The sequence below is a fragment of the Antedon bifida genome, chromosome 1 (genome assembly GCF_963402885.1).
Source record: "Antedon bifida chromosome 1, ecAntBifi1.1, whole genome shotgun sequence".
Taxonomy (NCBI): Eukaryota; Metazoa; Echinodermata; class Crinoidea; order Comatulida; family Antedonidae; genus Antedon; species Antedon bifida.
The window spans coordinates 3272741-3298304 of NC_136226.1; the positions used below are offsets into that span (position 1 = coordinate 3272741).

The 25564-nt window shown below is 33.5% G+C and overlaps 1 protein-coding gene across 2 annotated transcripts in view; it reads left to right on the plus strand.

Moving 5' to 3' along the window:
• Positions 1–25564, plus strand: part of LOC144837627 (BMP-binding endothelial regulator protein-like) — an 88304-nt gene that overhangs the window by 53277 nt on the left and 9463 nt on the right. For both annotated transcript variants that reach the window (XM_078692834.1, XM_078692826.1), the window contains exons 10-11: positions 4428–4535; positions 8811–8862. In XM_078692834.1, coding sequence (XP_078548960.1) covers positions 4428–4535; positions 8811–8862 — 160 coding nt within the window. The remainder of the gene's footprint in view (positions 1–4427; positions 4536–8810; positions 8863–25564) is intronic.

Consider the following 25564-nt stretch of genomic DNA (forward strand, 5'->3'; position numbering starts at 1 on the left):
CATGAATTACAAAAGCATTTAAAGTGAACATTGATTATTTTAGGCGTTTAAAATGAAAGAGTGTACAGATAATAAGTGACTCTGACAAACATGTCAACATGTTGAGGTCAAACGTCAAGATCCTCTGATCGGCTTAACTATATAATTCTTTATTCATTTTTTTTGTATAAACAAGTCAGTTAAATTAGAATAAGGTTTGGTACTAACACTTTCAAATGAGTTTAGATATTGAGTGACATTATTTTATTGGCAATGCACGCCATGTACGCTATACTATGTTCAGACGCGTTTGGCAGCATCTAATCGCGTTTCCACGACATTTCGATATTAATCATTTCCTTCAATTACTGTTATACTAGTTGGATTTAAAGACTTGAAAGCGTTTGTGAAATAATTATTTTGGGGTTCAGAAGTGAGTCAGTCGTCTGAAAGTAGGCTAGGAGACATGCCTTACCAATATTATTTATGTTAAACTCATTGTTAAACGCTAGCAGAGTCACGTTTTCGGATTTCGAGCGCTTATTAAAGTAATGCTTTTAAATATGGCTTTGCGGAAACATACAGACTTGTAGGCCTAAATGCATTCACACTCTCTGCTTAATGAAAACAGAAGATTTCTTACCTGCTAAGTTTCAATAATTTTCGGATTAAAGGATTCAAGTCCTCCAGATTCTATCCAATTGTAGATTGGCTAACATGGTTGTAACACGTGACTCATCTAGGGCGTTCATTGACTGAGTCAGAAAGGGTCAATTTATAAAAAAAAAAATATATATAATATACAATAATTTTTTTCATTTTCATAACTCACCGTCACAATTCTTTCAATAGGGTCATATTAAATAATATTAATTATTATACCCGAACTTGATATTTGGAATCGACTGATTTGGGGCATGTTAAAGCCATGTTCATTTTACATCCTTTATGAAAAAACATACCTAAATATTATCACGTATCGACGCGTAATATGTTGATGAGACCATTCGAATATCCCGTCACGTATAGTTTGAACTGAACCCATCCGTCTAAAATTAATTTATTTCGAAAAGTTTAAAAGTGCGCCAACCTTTGAACATTTCCACTGGGTCCTATCACACAGTGGTATTTCACTATTTCACTCAAACTACTGTATTATGATGAATGTACAGACTATATTTGGACAAGGTCACGCGGGAAAAGAGTGGGTAAAATTAATGCGTCGCTTAACCAATCCAACTTGCGTGCCGATGTTTACAGTTGAGCTGGTGTAAAAATGACTCACATCCGCGGTCTGGACAGGTGACAAAGTGGTAGAGATCCGTAATCGTAGTAGATATCCATGTTTTACTGAACACCTGTTCGCTGACGATTATTATTTGGTAGGGTGGCGTATTTCTAGTGTGGTCACTAATCTAGTGGTAGACCGACTTTGTGTACAGTTGAAAACTCATCATTTGCAGTCACTGCATGCTATTTGTCTATGAGCCTAATCAGAATAGAGTGCCTCTCCAGTGACAGTGGTGACTTATCAGTATACTGAGTTAGCACGGAGTGTCATGGCAGCTCTCCTTTCCTCATGAAGCTTCTTTCATTGTATCTCAAAATGCATGACTCCATCTCAGATTTTAGATCTCAATTGCTTATGGCGGCACTGGTTCCTCAGATGTCTGTATCTATGTTTCACTGCTTTTTAAGTTGTGTTTTAAGTTACCTTTGGATCCTTTACGTTGTTCTCCCTTTGTTGCTTAAGTTTGTCACGAAATATGTTTTGTTAGCCTCTGTCATTCTTCATATAAAAGATATGTCCTGTCTAATGAAAGAGAATTATCTCTGACTGAGGGTTAAGATATTTTGCATTAAACAAAAGTGTACCCTGGTGCCGTGTCATCTCTCGAGTAATCTTGAAAAACATGTTTAATCAAAGATGATGATGTTATTTTGGAAACGTGCTGATTATAGACATACTATAATAGTTACGTGTCATCAACGTATTTCATAATAGGACCATATTAATTAATACATAATTCGATAGATGTGTGAACAACAATAAACACTTAATTCAAACTACTGAAATATCTTTACAAATATCAGAATAACTATTCGTGCTTAAATCCACTTAAATGTTTATGACAGTTTATAAATTTAAATATTAAATTTTATATCTGATGTTCTACAAGTTTGTCTCAGAGAAACTGGTGACAGTACAAGGCTGATCTACAGGTCTTGAGGCCTAAGTTGATATATAAATACCTCGATTTCCATTGCTTATACATTTTATAACTTGAGTAATTTGTGTAAACTGCCCTCTTTAGATTGAGAATAGTGAAGTTGTACAACGATTGGAAATATATTTGCTGCCCTCTTCAGCAAGTTTCCAATATAAATATTTTTCGTTGCGCCATCAAAGTTAAATTGTTGAATCGTAGAAAGGAACTTTTGATATCAAGCAATATTTAAAGCACGCCCTCTATGGACATTAATTTCCAAAACTTTTTCCATTTGTATTTTTTAAACAGCGCCATCCTATGACACAATATTTGCAAACTTTTTGGATCTGCAGTTAATGACACAATTTTAAATGCTGCCCTCTGTATTTTAATTTATTCATTTTTTCTAAAACTTTCTTTGATATTTAATTATATCTAAAATAACCTTGCGAATAACGCAGTAATAGTACTGGTTAAAAGGTTTATTTCTTTCCGTAAATTATTTATTCCACATTATATATATTTATATTTAAAAAGGAAAGTTTTTTTTTAAATTTAAATCAAAGTTCGCTTTTGACAATCTATGACAGTTTTACTTTCTATATTGTTCTGTAATTAGTGTAATTTTATTTTCATAATTTCATTTCGGAAATTGAAAATCAAATCAATTCCTTTCAATTTTACCCCATTCTACTGTTTCTACCATTTCTTTTCAGTTTTTATACATTTAGAACTAACTTAAATATATACAAAGAGGGTCTTTAAGTTAGAGCTTCTTCGTTACGATGCATAACAATGAGTATCTGTTCAGCAGTCAATCTTGCTCTTAACAAGTATTCACCTTTTTCTTCCTGAATCGAAGTTAGCTGTCAATTTTGTAATTTTGTTTTCGGTGCGTGCGAAGTTTGAGTGATTTATAACTTTACGCGCTGTTTCAATTTGGGCAAATCTTTGTTAGGCGTCCGATGATAAAATATGTAGCTGTCACACTTCGCTTCAGATCACTAGTGATAATTGGTGGTTAATTTCAGCTTGTATTATTTCATGTCTACCGATACATGTCAACTATTGTTAGTATAAAAAGACCTAATTGCTCGCATGTTAGGCTTAAAAGGGTGTCAGGTAATAAAGTACTTTTAATAGTCACACGTCGTTGAGAACAAAAGTACTAAGTGGTTTCCAGCCTCACTAAAATAAGGTACTCTGTTCTAGACGGCGATTCGGCTTATTCTCGGTAAAAGAGAATGCATTCTGGCACACATGACTTGAGCTGGAAATCTAGTTTCGGACAAAAATATTAAAACTTGAATCTCCGCTTTTGGCGCTCATAAAGAAATATTAAACAAAGAAAAAGACCATGGTCTTGGCAATAATAAGTTGTTTTACATTATGTAAATTAAAAACAAGAAAAATGACTAAACAATGTTGCTGAGTATGTTGAAATAAATTTAAAACTTGAAATACAAATAAAGCCTAGTCTACACTAGAAAACTATATAGTTTGCAAACTTGAGGAAACTCCGATTTTTCCACATTTGCTCTCCCTCTAAACTTCTTTGTATTCTATCATTATTACTCTGTATTCAATGTTTTACTTAAGTGTGGAGAAACCAAATAAACAAACAAACAAGCAGTGGAAACTTCTCGGAGTTTGCAAGGTTTGCTGAAGTTTTAAGCAAGATAAATTGCTAATGATAAAAAACTAAAACTGCCGAATGCACTGAAATGAATTATCGCCTAAAACCGAGACTTTATACATTCTGCTTAAAGGTAATATTACCTTACTGTTATGTTCAAGCCTGATAAAATTGCAACCCTTTACATCCGGTGAGGTGGAACTTAAGAAGTGGTCAGACTTTGAGGAAAAGCAATAATTTCCTGCAAAAGACATTCTAGTTGTTAAAAGAACCGACAACTGTAAAATACATACATTATTTTTAGAAACTGGTACGGGAATTGTATGGTGTACAAAACATGTTTTGTACACGTATTCATATGTACATTATATGAAGTTTAAAATGAAAGATAAAACAAATAAACTGTTGTTTCCTAAAACCAATTGGAAGCACTTCGCCACATGTATCAGTTCTTAATGATTTATCATTCTTCAAGTTTAAGTTGAGACATATATATATGCTGGTTACATCAAACTTATATTACGTTCTGTATGTATCGGTTGAGTCTATTACAATCGTATCATATTGCTTATTTTGACAATTATTCATAATTACTTTTTCAGGATGGAGACACGTGGTTACAAAGTCCATGTGAAGAATGTAAGTGTACTGATGAGGGCGTCGTTTGCACTGTTAAGCAATGTCAACAGAGATACAAGAATTGTCCTAGGGTAAGAGTTTAATTGTATATCAGAAAGTTATGGTAATACAGTAGAAACCATTCTGTTGGGATACCTATTTAAGGGAAACCCCTATTCAGGATACACACAAGGAAAAATACATTTTTTAACAACTCCAGCCAATATCTATTAAAGGGGAAACTTTATTGAATCTCGAAAATGTTATCTTATTAGTTCTACTTTACATTTGTAATGTTACAAATGTTAGGCCTATTTCAACAAACGGCATCATATACCTTGTGCGTTCAAATAACGATGCGGTAGCGTGATCGATACGCACGCGTCGACTTTGTGTCTTTTAAGTGTTAATGACAAATTGGTAAATTACTTTTAAGTGGAATGTACTTTAGGCTCGCAATTGTGGTTAAATAATAATGTTGACACAACGCATCCTGAATAGGAAATTTGGCAAATAACAAAGCCGCAGCACTTTCGGAGAATTTCCCTTTACTGTTTTTTATTTTTTTATTTCCGTATAAATTATGTACACATTTACAACCTTTCGTTTTCACGACTCGGCACAAGAACTACTAAGCTGTCAATAAATTGTTTTGCGCATACTCCGAAGCATATGCGTAGTTTGGTTTTTGTTGTATTTGTGGATCAGGGAGGGTTTTGAGCACCCCTTTAAGAGTCTGTGGCTAGTTTGATTCTTTTGTCACAACATCCAAAATTTTCATAAAAGTTGAATCTACTAAAGTAACTCTATTAATCTATTACCTGGAAATTTACCATTTTACATAGCCCAACAACTCGCGTACAATTTAAAGTCTACTTAAAATTGTCAGTCAACATAAATGTGATTATAATAACTATACATTTGTTAATCAGCTGTTATACAGTAGTTATATAATTAAAACATGACGGATGCTTGGTTTACTATCAATATTATATATGTGGGACTCTCTTTACAGAAGCTACGCATTGTTAACTTCATTACTGTCACGTTTAACAAACAATTAGCCGTCTATGTCATATTAATTCGAATGATAGATAATTAAATTGAGACATTTGTCTCTGAAGAAGGGCCTGTTAGACAATTTCCTGACGTGCAGTCGGTCCAATAGACATTCGGTCAGGGTTACTGAATAACATGTAGGCCTGATATCGTGTTTCGCTTTTGCCGATGGATTGTATCCTTATTATCTTGGCCGACATTTTATTCCGAATGTATTGTATCCGGTGGTTAGTATAATTCCTCAGTCATTAACCCGTAAGCGCAATTTTTTTTTTTTTTTTATAGATTTTAATAGGTAGCGTGAAAAATTACTGTGATTGATTACTTATTATTCCTGGACATTTACCCGAACTTTTATGACTAGATTCCTGCATAACTTCCTATCTGCCATTGTGACAGCCAGTTCATCTCTCTGCATACCAGTATCCGTCTCTAGTACATCAATGTATGCGAGTGCTGGTCTTCCTTGTTTGCAAGCACATGTATTGGCTGCCACATCAGAACATCTGCAATGATTTCTTCTTTACTGTGATAACCGGTATCAAATGAATAGAATGTTACGAAACAGAGACTGTTCTCAAAGACCCCCTATCTAAAACTTCTCGTCATCGCGTTCTGTAGAAGACCAATCTCTTCGAGAAATTCAACCAGAGACCTCAACTGACATTATTGTGTTCTAGATGTCACTGTTTTTCGTGAAAAATATAGAACCAGTATCTGTTTTCGAAATCTCTGTTGTCGTAACATATCAAATGAAAAAGTTAGTTCAGGATTGTTCAAAAAAAAGAAATATTATATATTTATAAAATTAGGCATGCTCCTTCTGTTCCTATGATTTTAAAAACACAGCACCCAACTTGGGGTTAATAATGACATGACATAAATGAAGATAATGTTTTTGACAATGCCAAGACATCGTATGCTCTCGGTGAGCATACATCATTCCGTTTTGTTACGGTTCATAGACAGTTTGACTTTCATGCTAGAAAAATGACTTATAGATCTTTTTAATATCAACAATATTTCTCTACAACAGCTGCATTACAAATCTTGGCTACTCACTTCATCGGCCCGAGGTACTCTCACCCTGTCACCCCCAACCTATATTTAGCAACATGTGTAGGCCTACAAAATATGAACATTCACGGTATTAGTAGGCCTAACTTTGACGAAAAGAAGAATAAGATCATAGAAATAATTGTATAGTAATGTCGAGGTTTTTTAGGGGAAATATAATATATACATTCATAAACTCTTGTCTTTGTTTGTCTTAGCTACAGGCAGTAAGCCACACACCAGTGTGTTGATGACCTGCTTCATGTTTGGAATAGTAGGCCTAGAACAAATTGGTAACATCGTGGACACACACGTTGAGACGCGCGCTTCCAACAATGTTAATCTATGCTGTTGCATTAAAAATAACTGTATCTCTCTTCGTGATGTAACTGAAGACATAGAAATAATAAGAAGGCGATAATGACGTTCACTTAAACAATAAGAATATCCGAGAGCCCGGGGATCTTTTACCGATGTTTATGTCGAGTAGTAGATTTCAAAGATTAGATACATGAATTGTATTAATGTCCCACTCAAAGTCTGTTGAGACTAAAAAAGCCAATCGTTTTTTATTTAAGCATGGTTTTCCAGGCAATCTAACAATATGATGCTGAGCTCCGGGGATGAAATGGTTTACCTGTGGCTGCGACACGATCAGTTCCACGCTCCTTGACACCGCGCGCCGAGGAGAATTAATATGTACATACAGTACATGTGTTATCCTATCAATCTGGAAATGTATCATTTTGTTATTTTACCATTTCAGTTAATTAAATAAATCGACCGGTAGTCGTATAATATGTTTGTTACACGCTAAGTAGCTGGTTTACCCTTCAACCAATGGTTACATGATACTCCTGCGTTTTGTAGGGCATACTCAAACGGAATGACGGAGGTGAGGAAGGGGTGAAAGAGGGGGGGGGGGGAGGATTTGGGTTGGTGGGAAAGAGATGAGTGCAATGGAATTAGAGAGTAAATAATTATAGTATTGTTATTAAGGCGTGTCCCTTTTTAACGGATACACGGTGAATTAACAAGCATTTGACTAGTAACAGTTTTACGTGCGTTAGCAAAAAAGTGTAACTTTGTTTTTACATGGAGAAACTCATTATCACTACCATTATATTATATTCATTTATTATATTAACTTAATCTTCTTAATTATCATTCATAACATTTGCAATCAACATTGTCATCACTATCGTCATCACTATCATTTACCGCTTTGATGTACCATTGTGATATCTATCAGATAATAATGATGCGTAAAAATGTTGATAGTATTATTAGTGTGCGTTTCATTTCATAAGTATTTAGTATAATAAAAAGTAGACTAATGTTAACATTCGTCAATGTGGCTAGATTGCCTTGCACTCATTCAGTTCTAAGTCAATATTGGGCCTATTTTGTTTATGCCTAGAGTTAAAGTTTTTTATATTTCAAAATAATGTATCATGGTTTGACATAAGTACATATGTATTAATACTTTTTGACATTTTGACCTTCAAGGCCGATTGTTACGACTGTTGTTTTGGTTCATTCATTTTTTATTATAAACTTCTCGAGAGAATAACGATTTGTTCCCGTCGAGGGACTTGGTGGGTGTGTGCGTAACGAGGCGGAAATAGCCTAGCCTTGACTGACCACACTACATTGAAGGGCAGCTAACTGTCTTTTATTTGACGTTACGTTCGACCGACTTTCGTACCCAGGTTTCTAAGAGTTGACGATATCTTTTCTAAAGTGCAGAACGTGTAGTTGAATTTTGAACTTTGCAGTTGTCATTATATTTTGTGGTTTAATACCAAATTCGTGTACTAAATAAAATAACAATCAGGCTAAATTGAACGGAAATTTAAAGCAAAATAAGAAGTATATACGTTTTTAAATTCTTTACTTTTTAATATATAATTAAATAAGTTACAATATGATAATATATATATAAAAAAGTAGTGTACGTTGTTTTAACTGCCCTCCATCGCGACCAAAATACAATCGCCTGCAGTTGAATTTGATTTAAGATGGAAGCTTCCGGTTAATTAATATTTACTTTAGAACATTACGTGTATTATGTATTGTATTCGTTGAATGGAGATTTTATTTACATTCGTTGAAAGCCTGACTGTCCTACTCGATCATACTTCTCATCGTTGTTGAATAGAAGTCAAGCGTTCAACAAAATGATTCCCTTTCAACTCATAGACCTCTAGGCCTACATTCTTTTAAAATAATTACTGCTTTTGATTTTTCAGAATCATGAATTTAAAACTCCGCTTGGAGAATGTTGTCCAAGGTGTATAGAAAGTAAGTAATACAACATTTTGTATATTAATATTTATAAAAAATTATATAAATATATAATACCAATATAATGCAAATGTATAGTACCCGTATAACAACGCACTTATTAGATCACAGTATTCATCATTCATTCATCAGTGCAAAATTGCATCCATTTATTGTCATTTGCATGTAAAATATACATAGAAATTATGTTTGGTCTGAGATATACAAAAACAGATACATAAACACTAACAAAAACAATTACAAAATTACAATTACGGTACTGACAAGCATTCAGTGCCTTTTATAAAGGCCCGTCCATGCTTAGTTGTTTACCGGGGTAGGCCTAAGTTGGTCACATTTAGGTGGGTATGAACCAACTTACATAATTAAACCTGAACTTTACAATTGTCTTAATACAGTAATCATATTGCGAATGACATATACCTTTCGTGACCTTGACTGACATGACTGATCATGGTCATATGGTTACCAAATGGTATATCATAACTAAAATTGTCATGTTAACTTAATAACAGGAAATTAAGGATAGTACCATCAAACATTAATACATAGACGATAATTAAATTATGCATATATTATAATAAATTAAATAATTCATTATAATTTCCTAGGTAAATATATTTATAATAAATACTTTCCTAAATAAACATTATTCGAAATTGGTCTTCGTGGAGATTTAGAAAATCGAGTTGGTTGTGTAACTTACATATCTCAGCACACAGTATTATTCCATATTTTAAAAATAATAGTACTGTATAATAATAATTATAGTACGGAAATATTGTACTATGGTGACGTCACTCAAGGACGTAACATACACCCTGTATTATGTTATAGAGCCTGTGATAACAGTGACGTATTATTTCCTCCATTCTCAATGACAAATTTGTATGAATTTTACATTTTAAGTTCAATATTTTAGGGCTTTTACTCTAACATAGCGTGTATATTATTACTATCACCAAGGCCAGTAGCAAATAAATAAGTACCCATTTAATTTTATTTCATCCTTCATGATAAATGATGAACGATTTCTGGAAACTAGGTAGACTTAATATGTCGCCGTCATGGTAGAATTTGCTAATTAATTTAGTTTCATTTCTGGAGACATTATTGGTCAGAAGTAGAGCATGTTATAGGGAGAAATTCAACATTAACCAAAATGCTATTAAATTATAATATACTCATATACTCGTCAACATCTCAATCTATTACGTACTTTTTTTTCTTTTGGGGTCATTCATGCGTATATACAATTTCAATATCAGTTTAAAACATATTCATCGAAATTTGAACATTTTAAAAACTTTTTTCCGAGTATTAGCCTATAACCTACTTAACAGAACTCTATATGGCAAGCCAAGTCCGCCAAACAATGATTCCACCATCGTCAAACCAAAACCATTGGAAGGCTAAATAATTCATCATCGAGCCAATCAACGTCAACGCAATTCACCATACATTATCAATCCAAAAACATTCATTTTCAAATCAAATATTCATTCATTGTCAAGTCAACGCATTTTATTGTCAAGCGGACCCATAAACTTTTCAACGAACCGATTAATAATAATAATAATATAATAATAATAAGATTTATACTGCGCACATATCCACTAAAGTGCTCAAGGCGCTTGTGAAAACCATGAAACATATTAACCTTAAACCTAAATACTATTGATAAATTTGACAAAAACCGAATAAAAAACAAGACCAAATCGATTGGATTGGATTGATCGACGATGGATGAATTGTTGAATAGATTATTTTGACGGACTTGACTTGCCATAAGGCCTAACACATCTCTCTCAGTGTATCTCTCTATACAAACATTGTATTGAATATTATATAGGGCTATATTTTTCAGGTTCAATAGCCCCCAGCATTAGGATTGTATGAGGTCGATTGGGTATATGACATGTCTATACCATAGAGTAAATGTTGCTCTTTGATCTATATACTACAATGATACATGTTATTCAACCTTCTTCAACGGTTCATCATTTTGTTCATGAACGAAATGTTAATTGTCAAAAAAACACCACAGACCTATACCAATGTATACGATATAGATTACTGCATTTCATGTATTGTATATATTGTTTTTTTCATGTGTTTGTTGACAATGATGTTGACTAATGAAGGAATGTTCGATACTTTACATTTTTAAAATTAGTATCACGTACACAGTACTATTTAGTAGTGTAAACTAATCCAATTTTGTTAATTAAAATGTATAATATGAGACCCCATCTTATTTCCCAAGGGTTGTTGAAAAGTGCTTCCAAAAGGCCGATTACATTGATACCCTATGGCTAAAATGTTACAATGCTACTGTAATTCCGGTACATTCGGTTCCCGCCATTTGTGACGTACTTGTTCACCTATTCATTAATCCATGGTTACACGTATCAAATTTTGACATTTAATCTATGAAGATATAAGTAAACCTCTTTTCCTCCACAAATAAATGAAAACAAGAAAACAATTGACTGTAGAGTAGTCTGCTATTAACGAAAGTTAAAGGCCATACGAAATATTTGCTGAATCGGATGTGAAGATTGTGCTTTAATTTGTTTGTTAAATTTATATGAAAGCATGTCTGTCTAAATTTAGCCAGCACAGTTTTATAACCTCACATTTGTTTTTGAAAAACACATTAAGGGCATTTGTAGTAACATGTCTGTCAAAATTCGCATGATGCACGACTGCTGAAATGTAATAATTTAATAATTGTTAAAATATTATACGCCAGGGAATACATAATGTTGAAACAAGTTCATGAAACGCTAGGCTATTGGTCTTGTTGTTCCGTCGAATCGTTACCACAAACTTGGCCGTAAAAACATGATTTGGACCGGTGCAGAAAACAGCTGTTACTTAAGAGTGATGAATGATTTTAGACCTGGGTGGATTATTGAGTTTCTTCCGCTGTGGTTTGAGGAATCCGTTTCCTGAGGACCAAATAAATGATGCTTAGAACGTTTGATTAAAATAATATGATAAAGTTGAGTGTCAAAGGACGGCTGTCAGTGATGTGTAGCCATTTAATTTTAAATTCAAATTCAGGATATAAATGCACGAAGTAGTAGAAATTGGGCGTAAAATAATGATGTAGTTTAGGAGCTTCTTGCCAAAACATTTTTTGTGAACTACACATTATTATTCGCCTGTAGGCCTACTAAAAATGTTACGCATAACGACGCGAACGAGTTCCGGTTCGTTGACTTTTGCAACCTGCCATATTGCCACCGCGTCCTTTTTGCCACCCGGCTCCCAGCCACAAGGCCTCTTTCTCCAGCCAACAGGCCTCTTTCCCCCAGATATCAGGCCCCTTTCCCCCAGCCCTAAGGCCCCTTTCTCCCAGCCACCAGGCCTCTTTCTCCCAGCCACCAGGCCTCTTTCTCCCAGCCCCAAGGCCCCTTTCCCCCATCCACCAGGCCTCTTTTCCCAGCCACCAGGCCTCTTTTCCCATCCACCAGGCCTCTTTTCCCAGCCACCAGAGTCTTTCTCCCAGCCACCAGGCCTCTTTTCCCATCCACCATGCCTCTTTTCCCAGCCACCACGCCTCTTTCTCCCAGCCACCAGGCCTCTTTCCCCCATCCACCAGGCCTCTTTTCCCAGCCACCACGCCTCTTTCTCCTAGCCACCAGGCCTCTTTTCCCATCCACCAGGCCTCTTTTCCCAGCCACCAGGCCTCTTTCTCCCATCCACCAGGCCTCTTTCTCCCAGCCACCAGGCCTCTTCCTCCCAGCCACCAGGCCTCTTTACCCCGGTCTTTCCACCCAGTGTACTAAAACCATTATAAGATCTCCTGCCTCACACAATCCAAGCTCACCATATTTATACTACCGAACACTTACGTAATAACACATTTTGTGAACCTTTTATTGAACTTCGTACAAACTCGAATAGGCCTATATGCCATGTTTACTTTTATATTGAATGTAATATTTAGGTCTATCATGTTGTTTACTTGACCAGGTAGCCTTGCATGTTTGTTTACACCGTTTTACTTGTTTTTGCTGTTGAGTTTGAAATAAATTATCGATGAAATCATTAATGATTTACTATCATATCTCTAATGACACATAATTATTCATAAAAAATATTTACAGTACCCACGCAGCGTGGATGAAGAAACAGAATGGTACTGTTAAGTGCCAATACCCCATTGTAAACCGTCGACATTGTGGTTGGTATCCCATAAACCACGAAATAAATATTTCAAAACTGTCATCACAATTTGGTGTATAAATTCACACTTCGAACAGTAATATCTTCGATAAGTAAACACTCCTACAAACGCTAACCTTTTATGTAAATTCTTTAACAGGAGGATCGGATTTAAGAGATCTACTTTTTGTTATGTTGCTTTCTGTAATCCTGTATCTGATCGTAGAGGTGTGGCGACACAAAAGAAAAACAAAACAATTAAACAATAAACGAGATATACCAGTTTAGATATTGTTTGATTAAGTAGTTCAAGACCTTAAGCCATTTCTGTAACTGTTAAATTTAACAATGTATTTTAATAGCTGATATGGGTGCAGTTACAATGCATAGTAAAGCTTATTTTCGACTAAGCAAATTCATTCGCGCGTATCAAAAACATCAATTCACGTTCGTATTCCCACCCACCGATTGTCTGTACTGTATCACCACTTATGGTATATTATGTCCAGTATCATAGGCAAATTCTGTAATACAGTGTCACATATTATGTATCATGGTACTTATATGGTGTTAAGGATATGACGTATGGAACAGGCGTCACAAAACGACACATGAATTTTATTATGATGCTGTACAAACTATGTAAATAGGCCTACAGTATACTGAGAATCGGCTACGTACACAGTATATAGTGTTTGTGATGCGAAAACAAATCGCAACCAATCAGTAACCAACATGTTACATGAAAAAAAGAGTACAGAATATTGACAGCAGCGGCACTCACGATTATCGTGCGTTATGTGGTTAAACGTGGCCTTGGGTTGACGTCAAGTTTTAGCGTAACACTTAATCATAGGAAAACTTGGCGAATTAATCGTGTACATATTTTAACGAATAAACGATTTAATTACATAATTTCCGTATTGTGATGAAATAAAAGTAATAATTGGAGTCATCGTTCTGATTAATCAATAAATTATTTTTAGTACTGTATGTTTACGGAACTATATTAAGACAAATTATTGTATACCAACGCAATTTTATTTAAGGATTTTTTTTACAAAGGGTGGCTTATTTATTAACTGTAGCATAACTGAGCCCTGTGAGAGATACAATAAAAATACCACATTTCATGAAATACATACCCTTTTCGTTCTCATAACAATAATTTTTGTAATATTGATGACTATGGTGATAACCGATTGATGGCAATGCATATGAAATGCACTTTTAGTCCGTCAGAATCTCTTTAATTATACATTCTTTACAGTCTGCCATTGCTGACAACCTTTGTGTCTTTCTCCATCAAAAACATGCTTGAGGCTTGAACTTAAGTTTGATAGATGGATTTCTTTTTAATTTTATGGGTATTCTCATCACTTATCGCATATTTTGCACAACAAATGTTGTCCTTTGGGAGAAGACCCAAGTTTTTTTTTGTATTTGTATGTTTTTTTGCAACCATATTGATACTATCATCTCTTTATGCCTCAGAATCGTAATGTCAGGCCAACCTTATGTGGAATTTGATAACATTAATGAATGTTTTATAATGGACATGCATTTTTACACGATGTTGTGCATGTTATCTGTCTGTATTTGCCCTCCAGTGTTGTAGTTAATGTTATTCGCCAGTTTGTTGAATTATTCGAGTTCAATTCAATAAACTAGTTACATATACCTACGACCTAACTTACGACCTATCCTATGACCTATCATAGGATCTAACCTTTGACCTAAGGTACGCCACTACCTAAATAACATATTTTAATTAAATTAAACATTTAAAGAAAAAATCGGTCACACACTTAAACAATAAGTTAAACGCTCATAAACCGAGCGAAATACTTCAAAATAAATGATTCAGAAAGTGACAGAGGGCGTGCTATTTTGTATTTCTGCCCATAGAATTTTAACAAAAAACTCGAGATTGATCAAGCTATAGTGTAGCTACTGGATCGAAATGAATATAGGTATGGACTCTTTGTATATACATATTTGCAAATAAAAAAAAAGGTAAATTTTGGATGTTATCGTTTCAGCAAAACTTACACAAATATACAATGCAAGATACATTTTTGGCAAAAGTTTTGCAATCACTTTAATAATAATTGATAATGACAGTCTATTTTATTACTTGTTAATACCTTATTGATATAATGTTTTCAAAGAGCAAACAGAACAGTAAGGCTCACTTGACTCGCTATTGATTGGGCCACATTTCCTTTGATTAATCATAAACCCATTCAAACGTTTACTGGTGCCCATTAAAAAAAGAACATCATCGGGTTCATACGGCGTTTCATACTTTATGATGATCAGCTTTGACAGTTTGTTTGTTTTGACATAGATTGGTTCATACATTAATCTTATAGATATGATATATATATATTTTTTTGCGACGGGCAAAGGAAAGGGGAATTTCAAATATTATTTTGTAATTAAAAAGATACAGTAAAGTACCCCCAAGGAGACTGCTTTGGGTTCCAAACAATGGTCATCTTATTATAGGTGTCAAAGGGTTGGCAGTACTGTAATGTTAAAACATTAGTGTTCGTTTCTTAGGAGAGTTTATCTTTAATATGGATTCCCCCTAGTAGACGTGTCCTAAAGAGCGGTTTGTCTTACTATAAAAGAAAATGTTTTAATAAAGCTCCATATTTACCAAAAAACAGTATAGCCTACTCATTCTCAATTGTATACTTACAAATACACTTCCTTATTTTCGTATAGTTTATAGTTAAATTGACAATAATGTTTTATTATTGCTATAATTACCACTGTACTGTCACGTGATATCATAATTATAATTAATGTATAACCACGGTGGAAGGTAATTGGTGTAAAGCTCTGTCTACACTATCAAACTAGTTTGACAAACAACGTGTGATGTGCCGAAATATGGTGGTGATATGCCTAAATATGGTAGTGATATGATATCATCCAGACGACATGTTTTACTACAAGAACCATGAGTATTGCCTAAACATTCTCAGAACTGTATTTTCGTTTAGTTTATTGTTGACAATAATGTTTTATTATTGCTATAATTGCCATTGTATTGTCACGTAATAGCATCATTATAATTAATGTATCGGAGGAAGGTAATTTAAGGTATAACACAGGATATGCTTGTAGACCAGTTGTAGACCACATTATTGATTTCTGGTTTTAGGATGACATGCAAGAATTTTGATTTTTTTTTCTAAGAATTTATTATTGATAAGAGATATGAAGTTAGGTTGGCCATGGCGATGAACATGATGGTACAATTTATTGATATTGGTAGGAAGAAGAGAATGATGATGTAGTGGTAATGGTGATGAACCTGCTGATGATGGTAGTGGTAATTGTGATAAAACCTGCTGATGATGGTAGTGTTAATTGTGATAAAACCTGCTGATGATGGTAGTGGTAATTGTAATGAAACCTGCTGAATATGATGATGATATGCTAATGATGGTAGTGGTAATTGTGATAAAACTTGCTGATGATGGTAGTGGTAATTGTGTTAAAACCTGCTGATGATGGTAGTGGTAATTGTGATGAAACCTGCTGATGATGGTAGTGGTAATTGTGATGAAACCTGCTGAATACGATGATGGACAAGGGAGATGATGAAAATGAGAAATGTGCAAAATCGATAAAGTATAATAACAATGGTGATGACAAAGATCAAGAATCATAATGGTGATAATATGATTTTGAAGAAGATTATGTGTTGTTCAACAATGGTAAAGGTGATGACAATTGTGAAGATGGTGGTAATACGATGAAAATGGTACCGCTTGATAAGCTATATGATCTTGAATACGAAAAAGAATGGTGAAAGTAATGATATTAAAAACACACACAATGTTTATGAAGTGATGAAAGTGAGAATTTGATGTTAACCTTTTGAATAATATGGTTTTGGTGAGAATGATACAAAAAGGAGATTTGCAGTTACAGTATAATATTGATGAAAATGATGAAAAATGAGAAAGAATGTTGATGAAAATGCAGGATCATAAAAGAGATAATGTTGACGAAAATGTAGGCGATACGATGTTGATAAAACAATGAAGAATGGTTCAATTCAGCAAAATGCCATACAAATAATACAGAGCATAAAAATGATTATGGATGTTGAGGTGATGAATGTTGATGAAATTGATGACGAAAGAATAGGTAAAGTGAAAATGTTGACGAAAATGTAGGCGATACGATATTGATAAAATGATCACAAAAGAATGGGTAAAATTATTTGGCAAAGACTGATGAAATACACCAATCCTCTATTTTTATTTATTACAGTATTTTCTTTTCATGAATTATACCCCTAACATCCTACTCTACCTCTCTGTGTATTTTTGTGTTTATATGAGTGTAATTTTGTTGCCGTTTTCCCTCCAAAATACCAACGGATTTACTGTTTCTTCTTTCTGGATTATTTCTCTTCAATAATACCGACGAAGTAGTTTACAAATTTAATCCGGAATATGTGCGGTTGCAAGGTACGCTGGATATGTCTTCATACATGTTGCTTTGATTTGAGCTCGTGGTAATCCAATTTCCATTAATCGAAATTTATTTGTCGACCATGTCAGATTAGAAGTCCCAGGTCCCAACACAATACATGATTTATTTATAATAAAATGGTATGAATCAAAATTCATAATCTATTTATATCGCCTTTGATCCGTTCTGTTATAAACGTTTAAAATGATGTCCAGTTTCACAATGGTACAGTCCAAAACTGAATGTATCTTTTAGATAGCCTACCCGATAGTATGGTTTTAAATGAGTTCATTTAGGTCGGGTTGAATAATCGTCTCTCCACGTACGGTAGTGGTTGGTTGGCGTTGTATTGGCGCATTGTTCAATATAGTTGATGCATAGAGGGATTTTTTTTCTGTCGAAGGCTAGTCATCGTCATCACCGAACCGCAGTAAACATTTAGTAATATTTTGTACTTAATGGACGAATCAGCGATAAGGAGGCGAGGCTTATCTGACTGATAAAAGTTTTAACAGATCTATCTTCACCAATATCCAGGATTTCATTAACCAGCAATTGTGGAACACACACGTTTTTCAAGTTATTGATAACATACCAATTTTACAATGGGCTATATTCGACTTGTAACCTGGTTTATATTTGCTTTTATATTCGCCGCAAATGGTTTAGAGAAAAGCGGTAAGACGTAATCTCTTTTTACTTTTATAAAGTTTTACTAGGCAATTCTTGGCACATTTTGTCGGTAATACTACAAAAAGGAACAAAGTTGACACGCTATCATATACTTTATCTACGTTTAGATCCGTGTCTCAAAGTTTAAGTGTGTGGTGTAGATATTATTTAGATTATTTTACTGTAAATAATAATGTTTGCAAATATTAATTCATTCTGTTATTTTTCGTTATAACTAATACCATCTGCGTAAGGAGGAACTTACTCCTTGTGCTATAACTTTTAAATGTTCTCACCAATTTAGCAGTAACAATAGAGCATTCGAGTTAAACTAGTATGTAGTTTCTGAGCACTTAATTCCTGGGATAACAATGCACTGGGACAACATTAGTCGATTATTCAGTAATTCCTATTTAGGTAACAAAAGAAGTTCTTAGTCTTCGAAGGGTTCTTTTGCCTTGAAAATCTATTATTCTATTGAATGCTACTTCAAAACAATTCTTTTTTTTGTCACTTATTTAAGGCCAGGAATTATTTCAGTTCTCTACATGATTTAAGAGCACATAAAACTCACCGAGTGTTGTTATTTCTGTACTTGTAGACTGTTAATTGTAATCGTAAATTATTTTCAATTAAATTCGGATCATTGTACTATATGTATATCAATTTGATATTTCTGATACTCAAACTTGTTGTACTGTAGATGTGCTGTACAAATTGTTGTTACATTGTTATTTTTCAAAAAGAGTTTTAGAAATATTTAAAGATTAAAGTATTAAAGTTAAACGTATTTATGTTGATACAGTGATCTTGAACTAAGTTATTAATATTAGGAAAGTCAATACAGGTTCAATAGTTAGTTCAACGGACGTCCAATTTTTGTGACGTAGCATTCTACGTGCTATAAATAAGTATATCACCCCTACAAAGGAAAACTAAGGCAAGACTGCCGTATACTATTCCCAGGAGTGGACCCATACGGTATATATTTCTTGCGTAGTTTTAGGTTATTGAAAATATATTCATTCATAGCTTATAGAAGAATACAAAAAAAAGTAACTGTTAGTTAAATTCTCGGTTTGTTAAACAAATAATAAAAGTGATTGAACTTCTTCTTTACCCAAAGGCAATGCAAGGTATGTAGAATTAAACGCGTTAAGTCTAATATCAGTTCACCTGTTTTGTGTTTTAATAATCGGTCTCATGATAAAGTATCATATTAAATCAATGCATATTCCTCTAATTAAAGACCGTTTGAGGTTCACTACCATGCAAGGGATAGTAACCTTAACACATTGGATCAAGTATTAGTATTGTATTAAATAAATCAAAACCTATACCTCCTGTAGACCAGTGGGATAGTGACAAATTATTAATTCCCAATATGCTCTAAGCTCTGTTTCTAATTAAGGACCGCTTTGTGATTTATTGTCCTGTTCAGTGTGCTAAGCCAACCTACTGTTCAATCATAAATATTATAGTCTATATAATAGTGTGTATTGTTGTCTTTGGTATTTATTTCTTATGAGGTGGTTAGTTAGTATTTATCTGTTACAGCAGTAGAACCTGGATGTCCCATGAACATTGGTTTACTCTAGCATTAAAACATATACATTTTTCCCATGTGAAAGTATCCTTTATAACAAGGGTGTTCCCTGAATATAGGTGCTGGTCACAGTGACCATATTTCCTCTCGTTTAACTCTTGGGAAAGTGTCCCCTTAATAACCCAGAATGTCCCAAATGTGTTTCCTCTCGAAGGAGGAATGTAACTGTATTTCTGCTATAGGCTTTTGATGGATACAAATACATACCAAAATAGTCGAATATTCAATTATGGTATTGAATAGTATTTGTGTAAGTTAGAAAATAAATTATGGTAATTTATCCCCTCCTGTTGTAATCTATCAATGATATTCACCAAATAATAAGAATAATTTTATGCATGAAGGTCATTGAAATTTCAAGCGTGGCAATCCGTATATTAAACTCACACAATACTTCTTGTCAATTATCTTTATAGGGTTTTTTGTTGCTGCATCAGATATTATCAGTTTGGCAGCTTTGTTGGAACATTGTCAAAACGGGCCAATTTCATCTCCCCTTCAATTATTTTTTTCTTAACAATATATTTCATCTTGTCGATTATCATTAAATCAAGGCTGTTATGGATGGCATTATCTACCAAATCAATCTATCTTTAGTATATTTTATGAATACAAACAATAGTAGGCATATAAGCCAATTCAAGACGCTCTAAATTTAGTTAACAACACTTAAACGTTTTTTCTAGAAAAACTTTATTAACTCAATTATAACCAGGTAATTTATTATCTAAATATTATTACCGAAAATGTATGTTAAGTCGGCATTTACTATTGAAGTTATGACGTCATTGTAACATGTGTGGCTGTATGTTTATAATATGTTTCACTGACACAACATGACGCACAACTAATAGGTATAATTCATTGACTGATAGCCTAATAAGCATTTTAGTTCTTCCCGGAAGTTCGTCGTCAACTTCTGTATTATATCCTCTAATCGTTTAAAATAAGAAGGACCAAAAAAAAAAACACTAAAAAAGTATAATAATCTAAGTTCATTGATAATGAAAGTTATTGAATTTTACAAAACGTTACATAAATAAAAATATGTTATGTATGCACAAAGGAAGAAAATATTACAACGTTTATGTGTAATATAAATAACTTTCAAAATTAGTCAATAATTTGAGTAATTCATAATAACAATGTAACTGCTTCAGCCAACCCCCACAGACCATAACAAATATTTGTGTTTAACATGAGTTTAACATACCATACAATTTTAGTTTGTGGGTAGGTTAAACATAATTAAATTTAAATAGATTCTGAATACAGTACATGGCAGACACGGAACTGACGCCATTGTTAAAAACCCTGTGTTGTTTCTATTGTTATTTTGTCAAAAGATGTCATGTGTAAAAAGACTGTGTCATCACTTTTAATAGATTTGCTGTTAATTCAATTTGACATTTATTTTCTTTTGTTAAGCCTTCAGTTAATAATTGAGTCCACAATGTGATATTCAGTTTGATTGATGTAGAGTAAATAATCAGTTAGAGAATGATATCGATCGTTGATCTTGTATTTTCGATGATCGGGGGAAAAACGAAACACAAAACGTATGATGATACGCAGAGTAGCTATTTCTTTTCGCAGAGATGAAAGATAAAAGATATACATAAAACTTGCTATACTTCTTATATCTAGTTAAGTAATTAACCTAGAATTATATATATTAATAATTAATCGTTTCCTCAATAGCAATATTTGAGTAAACGGTATATATACAACCGATTTAACGAGTATGTGATATACTAATTACCAATTGCTTACTTGACTACTAACCCTTATTAAGTATCAACAAAGTGTCCCCTTAGTAGAGTGTCTACTTGTTGGCCGTAGTGTTAAGTTTTGATTAGCTAGAGCACACCTTATCATCATTTGTCAATTGTGTTGTTGAAAAGATATGTTAAAATATGTAATTATTAGTTTCACGAGATTGTACCAATAGGGGTGTTCAAAGAAGAGGTTATAGGCCTAGTTACATGAATGTGGATCATTTGAGAACTACTCTAGGATGTGATCACAATGAGTTCGTTGTTTAAGACTTCCTACACACGACGATTCCCCGAAGGGCTCACGTATGACAAGGAAATGTAAATGAACTTAAAATAGGCATCGGTCGTTAGCCGCAAGGAGGTTTACATACTTTACTCAACTTAAACATATGTGTCTTGGCATTGAATAATTATTACAGTAATTATCTTAACATTATTACTTACACACCATTTTATTATGCTATGGTGTTTGGTCTAATCGAATCAACTAGCCCTATTTGTTTCCTATTCCAACACGAAGGATCGTCATCCAGGGCTTTGTACATGGCATCTCTTCAGGAAATGCAAGCTTGATTGCGCATGTCTTTAGAGACTTCGCATCAGATGGAAATAGTTTTCCGTCTCAATATTTTATTAAAGGTGTAATTGGAACCATTTTGTTAGTATTTCGAACATATCCGAATTTGATGTGATTACTTAGGATAGTTTTTGAACTGTGCAAACTTGATGTATGACACTTACTGTACGAATACTATGACACATACGATTAAGGGCAAACATACTACTATGTGATTTAATCTATTGTATAAACTTTACTGTATACATTATAACACGGAGAATGAATGAAAGAGCAATTGTATAAAAATAGCAACATACTGCACTTACCGTTGACTAATTATTAATCAATCTAAATTTATGAATGATTGTAGTTGACATTTGTGTGTTTAACTTATTATAAGGTCATTGTTTTCTCCCTACGTCACATTGGGGTGGAGAAGGTTTATAAAACAACCTGTAATTAAATTTGAAAACCCTGTCAACGATTAGCGACTTAATTAACGCGTTCCCTTGTCGGTGCGAGTGACACAACTTCACTTCTCCCAACACGTGTACCATGATCGTGCAATTTTATAAAAATTACATGAGCGAGTGTTTATGATTAGTTGGGCAATTTTTATGTGTGAGAGAATATTAACAGATTTAGTAATGTTTTGATGGAAAATAATAGAGTCCTTGGCCCAGATTTATTGATACATATTGTTCTGAAGATAACCAGATATCTTCAGCACTAAACTTCAAAAGAATCTACTTCTGAAAGTGACAAAACACTATAATTGCTGGTTTCAATCTCAATTTACATACGCGCATGCGCATAACGTAATCTTTCTATTGTTTATGCTTTCCATTATAACTGATATTCTGATGGCGTTATCTGTGATATCTCGATACTGAAACTAAAAAGAATCTTACGTTCAGATAAGTGGCTTTGTATTTTATTGTTTGATACCACGCTATCTGTAATATATATCTTTCCATTCTTTAAAAGAATGTGTAATCTCTCAAGCGTTATCTTGTCTGTAATAACGCGATAACTTGTTTCAAGATCTACGATATAATCTTTCATTCATTATTATTTTGAATTAAACGAATCTGTTTTAATATCTTGTCTGCTCATTGTTGTTTAGAATTGATACCCTATCTTGATTAAAATCTAAATAGTTCGTTTTGAAAGAAAGTGCGCAGTTATTATTTAGGAAAAAAACACATTGTAGCGTTAACCGCGTACATACAAATTACAGTACCTACCTGAATCATATCAAAATAATCCATCTCTTGGTGTTTTGCATATTCATCGTTTTAAAATCAAAAGGTCAAACGGTCAAGTGCATCCCTGTAATTTTAATAATTTAAAAAAAAGACAAATAAATTATTAAACCGTGTGTCTAATGACGCACCCATTCAATCTTGGCGAATTCTTTGTACACCTCAACAGTAATTAAATTTCACTCTGGTTTGGAGTTAATAATTAATCTAATTCAGTCCTTTAATCACAAAGAGATGGATGGTCAATTGATTTAATTCAATGTATAGAGTAGATTTGATCAGAAATGTAAGGCCTGAATTGTAGTAAAGGTCTTGAACAGCAATGTGGACCATTAAAGGACCCTCAAAGACGAATAAAATAAACGTCTTTAAATACGTCTGTAACGTTATACAATGTTCATAAAACGTCAATGTAAAACGCGGATGTGTCGACATCGTTTTCTTAAAACGTCCAAAAAACATAGAAATTAGTTTGTAGAATGTTCATGAAACGTGTTTGCTCTATATAGGCATGTATTGAAAGTTGAAGGAATAAAAAAAAACCATTGACCATTGTCAGTTATAATTGTCATGGCATATATTATAGCTCGTATTATACTGATGGATGGATGGTTCAAACTAGAGCACAACTTCAATGTGAACAAACCACCATGCTTTTCAACAACGGTCCAGTAGTACTATCAACCTTGGTGAAATGTTGATGGTAGGGTTTTAAATAAATTATAATTGAACAATATTGTCAACTGTAATAATTGTGTGTGAGAGGTGAAAATTCGCTGACCATGCTGAGTTCAAGTATTTCTCGGGGACATCTTGATATGAATTATTAATACGACTATTAAATAATTATCAAATGATGGATGATTAGAATAAAAAATTAACTTGAGAGACGTGCCCGACATTGAACTGTACCATCACCCTATGAATGATCGTAGTTATTCCCAGTGTATCTTACTCAAATTATCATGTATTAAGCTCTGTCTACACTATCAAACTAGTTTGGTCAAAAAAGTGTAATGTGCCCAAATATGGTAGTGATATGACATCAAATATGTATATGGGTACATCACATATTTTATCACAAGTTTGATAGTGTAGACAAAGCTTTAGGCCACCCATGTTGGTTTGCAGGTTTGTTGGTTAAAAGTTAATAAAATGATTGTCCACCTTCAGTACAATAATGAGTATAGAATGTTTTTGGAATAACCTTTTACAAAAGCAAGGGCTGTGGTTGAAAAGCTAGTTAGTGTGAACCATCCATCACATGATGGTTCACATGGGAGAACACTTCCAGATCTTTCAAGATTTTTGAATAATAATATAACAAGTCATGTAAAGGCATTTTGTTTTGTTTTTTCTTTACCAATTTATGAAAAAAACTGTTATATCCTGAAATGTTATATTATAATAACTGCAGAATACTGACATACTACACTATCATGGGTGAGATTAAGAAACACATGATTAAACACATCGGTTTCCATCTTCAGACGACAGTTGTACGAGTTCACCAAAACTATACATTATGATTATATTGTATCCGGTATTAGATTGTCAAATTATATCGTTAAACTTCCGCATTTTTCCTATAATTGTTCATTTTTATAGTCTGTAGGCATATCATCCTGTCAAATCGATTTAACAAAACATATTTAGTAAATGGATTGACACGGTATAAGTTGTAATCTCTGCATTGTACAAAAAAGTTTAAAAGGTGTGAATTCAATCATGCACCTATATTGGGTTAAAAATTCTTTTATTATTACTTAATACTTGGTATGACAAGTTGGACCACCAATGGAATGCGCACTTTCTGTATAATTGTATTAATTAGAAGTACGTTGCCTCGGCTTAAAATTAACAATCAGTAAATGCTGATCGTGGGAAGACACTTTCAGTCTGATCTATTCACCGGGTCACGTCATTTACGAGGATTTACTTGATAATGGACTATTTGACAACAAAAGTTTTGAATGAGAACTACAAGGCATAACGAGTTTGTCTTTTGGGTATTTAGTCTCATAGAGTTCCTAAAGGTGTGTCTGTGGTTTTTTTTGTGTTCCGACAAGCACAACTAAACCACTTTAAATCCTTCCAACAAGTCGAACTTTACTGAATATGATACTACTTATAAACGATTGAT